At 51.8% G+C, this 5,441-nt stretch overlaps 1 protein-coding gene across 1 annotated transcript in view; it reads left to right on the top strand.

Annotated features, from left to right (window-relative positions):
* Window positions 1-5,441, top strand: part of PKN1 (protein kinase N1) — a 51,034-nt gene that overhangs the window by 5,869 nt on the left and 39,724 nt on the right. Inside the window, exons 3-4 of the mRNA XM_011981777.1 lie at window positions 837-988; window positions 4,266-4,401. Coding sequence (XP_011837167.1) covers window positions 837-988; window positions 4,266-4,401 — 288 coding nt within the window. The remainder of the gene's footprint in view (window positions 1-836; window positions 989-4,265; window positions 4,402-5,441) is intronic.

Genomic DNA, 5,441 nt, shown 5'->3' with positions numbered 1-5,441 from the left:
CTACAACCTCCACCTCCCAGGTTCAAGTGTTTCTCCTGCCCCAGCCTCCCAATTAGCTGGGATTATAGGCATGAGCCACCACACCTGGCTAATTTTTGTATTTTTAGTAGAGACGGGGTTTTGCCATGTTGGCCAGGGTGGTCTTTAACTCCTGACCTCAAGCAATCCGCCTGCCTCGGCCTCCCAAAGTGCTGGGATTATAGGCGTGAACCACTGCGCCCAGCCTCAGTCATTTCTGCACCCAGGGTCCCCTCGAGCATCACACCACTCTCCAGAGACTCACGCAGACACATGCATCTGGATGTGCCAACACCCGGAGACTCAGTCATACCAACCTGGAGATCTGAAGTCACAGTTGTAGCAACAGTCAGAGATGTATGCAGAGCATCTCCCAACACCCACGATCTCAGTCATCCTAACACATGGCGTCTCACAGAGTTACACTAACACCTAGGGAGACACACAGTCAGCCATGCCAACACCCTGCAGCTCGCAGATGGCACCACTCCCACACCCACAGGCTCACACAAGCCACGTACGTAGTTACTAACGGGCCTCCCAGATGCAGTGGACCCAGCACCAAGGACACACTAAGACACCTGGGTGCTCGCCTGCACTCTTTCATCCTGAGTCCTGCCCCAGCCCCGAGGAGTTTCCCCGGGTGGGTGGGTGGGTAGACTGCTGGGCCCTGGTGTCCCTCTGCCTGCCTGCCTGCTGGCCCCCAGCTCCCCCTCCCCGTGCCTCAGGGGCAATGCCCAGGCTGGGCTGAGGATGAAGCCTCCCAGGCAGACCGAGGTGACCATGCGTGATGACTCTCTCCCACCTGTGACCTGTAGATGGCCCCCAGTCCCCCGGTGCGGGCGGCCCCACCTGCTCGGCCACCAACCTGAGCCGTGTGGCGGGCCTGGAGAAGCAGTTGGCCATTGAGCTGAAGGTGAAGCAGGGGGCGGAGAACATGATCCAGACCTATAGCAATGGCAGCACCAAGGTGAGGCAGCACACGCACACACGCCGTGTGCACACACCACACCTGCACACGTACAGTCCGCCCACATGTGCACACCCACCCGCATGTGTACACATCTGTCCCCGTGTGCACACGCCCATCGAGTGTGCACCCACACCTGTGCATGCACACCCCACACGTGCACACTCACCCGCATGTGCACACACCTGTCTGCATGTGCACACACCCACTCGAGTGTGCACCCATGCCTGTACGTGCACACACTGGCATGTACCCCCACATCTGTACATGCACACACCTACCTGCATGCATGCACGCTCAGCCACATGTACACACACATATACACCCACCACATGTGCACACACCTGCATGTGTACACACCCTTGAACGTGCACACACAGCTGCACGTGCATGCACACTTGCACACACCCACATGTGCATATACCAGCATGTGTACATACACCCCCATGTGCACACACACCTGCCTGTGCACCCACATCTGCATACGCATTTGCAGTGCACACGCACAGGTACCCACCCACATGTACACACTCACCCACCCGTGTATCTGCACACACACTGCACATGTATACAGCTGTATACATGCACAGGTGTGAGCAGATCACAGGCTGGGGGCATAGGGTGTAGCCTACAGCTGTCCCCATGGGAGGCTGGGAGCCTTTGGATTGGGGACACACTGGCTGATGGGTGTAACCTGGTGTCAGGACTAAGGCACAGGCAGCTCATGCGGGCATATGGGAAGCGTGACTATGGGCGATGTCAGACAGACATGTGGCAGATTGTCTTCCCTCCTCCCATGGTCTCCTGCAGAGCCTCAGGCCCACCCACAGTCAGGGCAACATGCAGCCTCTCACTGCTGATGGTGTCTTCTGTTACAAGCACACACAATCATGTCAATACCTTGACACACACACACCATCATAACATCTAGACACACACACACACATGCTGTCATAACATCTAGAGACGTATACACACATGCTGTCATAACATCTAGAGACACACACACACACATGCTGTCATAACATCTAGACACACATACACACACACATGCTGTCATAACATCTAGACACACACACACACACCATCATAACATCTAGACACACACACACACACACCATCATAACATCTAGACACACACACACCATCATAACATCTAGACACACACACACCATCATAACATCTAGACACACACACGCTGTCATAACATCTAGACACACACACACGCTGTCATAACATCTAGAGACACACACACACATGCTGTCATAACATCTAGAGACACACAGCGGTAACAACATCTAACAACACAGGGAGAATCCCACCACAGCCACATCTGGACACATACACACACCTACATTCATACCCAGAGACTGGTGCACATGGACGCACAGACACACACACATCCCCCATCCTGCCAGTCAGTCCCAGGAACACACAGGTCTCCATCAACACCCAGAAATTCTGACACCACAAGCACAGGCCGACCTACAGCTAGAGGATTAACGTCCAGACCCACAGGCTGGTGTGCGCCTGTCCTTCCACGTGAATGTCACATGGGAGGACAGACTGCATGGATTTTTTTAAATGACACTATTTTATTTATTTTTTTGAGACAGAGTCTCACTCTGTCACCCAGGATGGAGTGCAGTGGCGTGCTCTCGGCTCACTACAACCTCCGCCTCCTGGGTTCAAGCGATTCTCATGCCTCAGCATCCCAAGTACCTGGGATTACAGGCATGTGCCACCACACCCCACTAATTTTTGTATTTTTAGTAGAGATGGGGTTTTACTATATTGGCCAGGCGAGTCTCGAACTCCTGACCTCAGGTGATCTGCCCACCTCGGCCTCCCAAAGTGCTGGGATTACAGATGTGAGCCACCTTGCCTGGCCTAACATTATTTTATTTATTTAATTTATTTTTTATTTTTATTGAGATAGGGGTCTGTGTTGCCCAGGCTGGACTCGAACTCCTGGGCTTAAGCATTCCTCCTGCCTTGGCCTCCCAAAGTGCTGGGATTACGGACGTGAGCCACTGCGCCCCATTTATCAATTGATGGACATTTGGTTGTTTCCATGTTTTTAGCGATTGTGAATAGTTTTGCTATGAACACCCGTGTACAAGCATTTGAATACCATTCCATGAAAATTTAAAACCTAGAACAACTGTGTATCTTTTTACATGTATCTGAGCATTATACACAAAAAGAATAAGAGTTTCTCACCCCCTAAGAATTTCTGCCCCCTCGGGGGTGATACTGACCCGACGAAAATGAATAGAGTAGGCCAGGTGCGGGTCCCAGCACTTTGGGAGGCTGAGGTGGGCGGATCACTTGAAGTCAGCGAGGCCAACATGACGAAACCCCAACTCTACTAAAAAAATACAAAACTTAGCCAGGCGTGGTGGCACATGCCTGTAATCCCAGCTACTCGGGAGGCTGAGGCAGGAGAATTGCTTGAATTTGGGAGGCAGAGGTTGCAGTGAGCTGAGATCACGCCACTACACTCCAGCCTGGGTGACAGAACGAGACTTTGTCTCAAAAAAAAAAAAAAAAAAAAGCTGGGCGTGGTGGCGGGCACCTGTAATCCCAGCTACTCAGGAGGCTGAGGCAAAAGAATCATCTGAACCCAGCAGGTGGAGGCTGCAGTGAGCCGAGATTGTGCCACTGCACTCCAACCTGGGCAACAGAGCGAGACCCTGTCTCAACCAATCAATCAATCAATAAAACAAATTGCAGCCGAGAGAGGTTGAATGGCTTGCTGGAAGCCACACAGATGTTAAGTGACAGAGCCAGGATTCAAACCCCATTTACTACATCATCCCACTGTATCCAGGAATGCATGGAAGTGCATTCATTTACTTATTAATTTATTTTGAGACAGGGTCTCACTCTGTTTCCCAGGCTGGAGGGCAGTGATGCAATCTCAGCTCAGTGATGCCTTTAGCTCCTGGGTTTGAGTGATCTTCCTGCCTCAGCCCCCTGAGTAGCTGGGACCACAGGTGCACACCACCACACCCAGCTAATTTTTGCATTTTTTTTTTTGTGGAGACAAGGTCTTGCCATGTAGCCCAGGCTGGTCTTTAACTCCTGGGCTCAGCAGTCCACCCACCTTAGCCTCCCAAAGTGCTGGGATTACAGGCGTGAGCCACCGTGCCTGGCCTACAAATGCGTGTTGTTACATCCACATGTGAACACTGCCACAGTCACCTGGGACCTGCATGGTGTGGCCAGACCCCAACCACCCAGCCTTCCTCTCTCAGACTGTCTCTGCCTCCAGGACCGGAAGCTGCTGCTGACAGCCCAGCAGATGTTGCAGGACAGTAAGACCAAGATTGACATCATCCGCATGCAACTCCGCCGGGCGCTGCAGGCGGGCCAGCTGGAAAACCAGGCAGCCCCGGATGAGACCCAAGGTGAGTCCCTTGCTTCCAGACAGCTTAGCCCGCATCTCGCCTTGCAGGGCTCAGCCTCCAGCTCCATAATGAGTCCCTTTCTGGGGCAGGGAGGTGGATCCTGTGACCCAGTGTGAGACTTCAATACATTCCTGACCCTCTCTGGGCCAGAGCTTCCCATTTTGTCCCATGCAGAGTTTGGATTACATCAGGGGTTGGTAAATTACTACCTTCACACCAAATCTATCCATTGTCTTTTTTTTTTTTTTTTTTTTTTTGGTCAATCCATTGTCTTTTTTTGGTTTTTGTCAATAAAGTTTTATTGGTACCCAGCCACGCCCATTTATTTACTATGTTTTTGACTGCCTGACTATTCTGAATAATGACCCTGGCACTTGGTCACAGAGAGTCACACTCACAGTCACACTGTGTCCACATGTGTCACTCACCTGGACACCAGTAACACAGACACAGTTCCAAGGAAGTTGATAGGCACAGGGATGTTGCCTTATAAACACAGTCTCAGCTGGGTGGTGGCTCATGCCTGTAATCCCAACACTTTGGAAACCGAGGTGGGCGGATCATTTGAGATCAGGAGTTCGAGATCAGCGGCCAACATGATGAAACCCTGTCTCTACTAAAAATGCAAAAATCGGCTGGGCATGGTGGCATGCACCTGTAGTCCCAGCTACTCAGGAGGCTGAGGCAGGAGAATCACTTGAACCCGGGAGGCAGAGGTTGCAGTAAGCCGAGATCGCCCCACTGCACTCCAGCCTGGGCAACAGAGTGAGACTCTGTCTCAAAAACACACACACAAGAAAACACACAGTCTCACTGTCACCCCTAGACCTGCTGCCACAAGGCGCTTAATCAGTCACTGGGACTTTTAGGAATAAAGTCACCCATCCCTGCGACAATACCCAGAGACAAAGGAATGTGTGATCCTACCATCACACATAGTCACTGCGCAATCCATGTGGGTATCCACAGTGCAGGCACACAATCACGTGCACCATCGCACTGACACACACCCCAGGCCACACTTTTTTTTTTTTTTTTTT

Source organism: Mandrillus leucophaeus, unplaced genomic scaffold (genome assembly GCF_000951045.1).
Source record: "Mandrillus leucophaeus isolate KB7577 unplaced genomic scaffold, Mleu.le_1.0 Scaffold230, whole genome shotgun sequence".
Taxonomy (NCBI): Eukaryota; Metazoa; Chordata; class Mammalia; order Primates; family Cercopithecidae; genus Mandrillus; species Mandrillus leucophaeus.
Note: the sequence above shows the minus strand (reverse complement) of the source record. Positions and strands in the feature narration are given on the sequence as shown.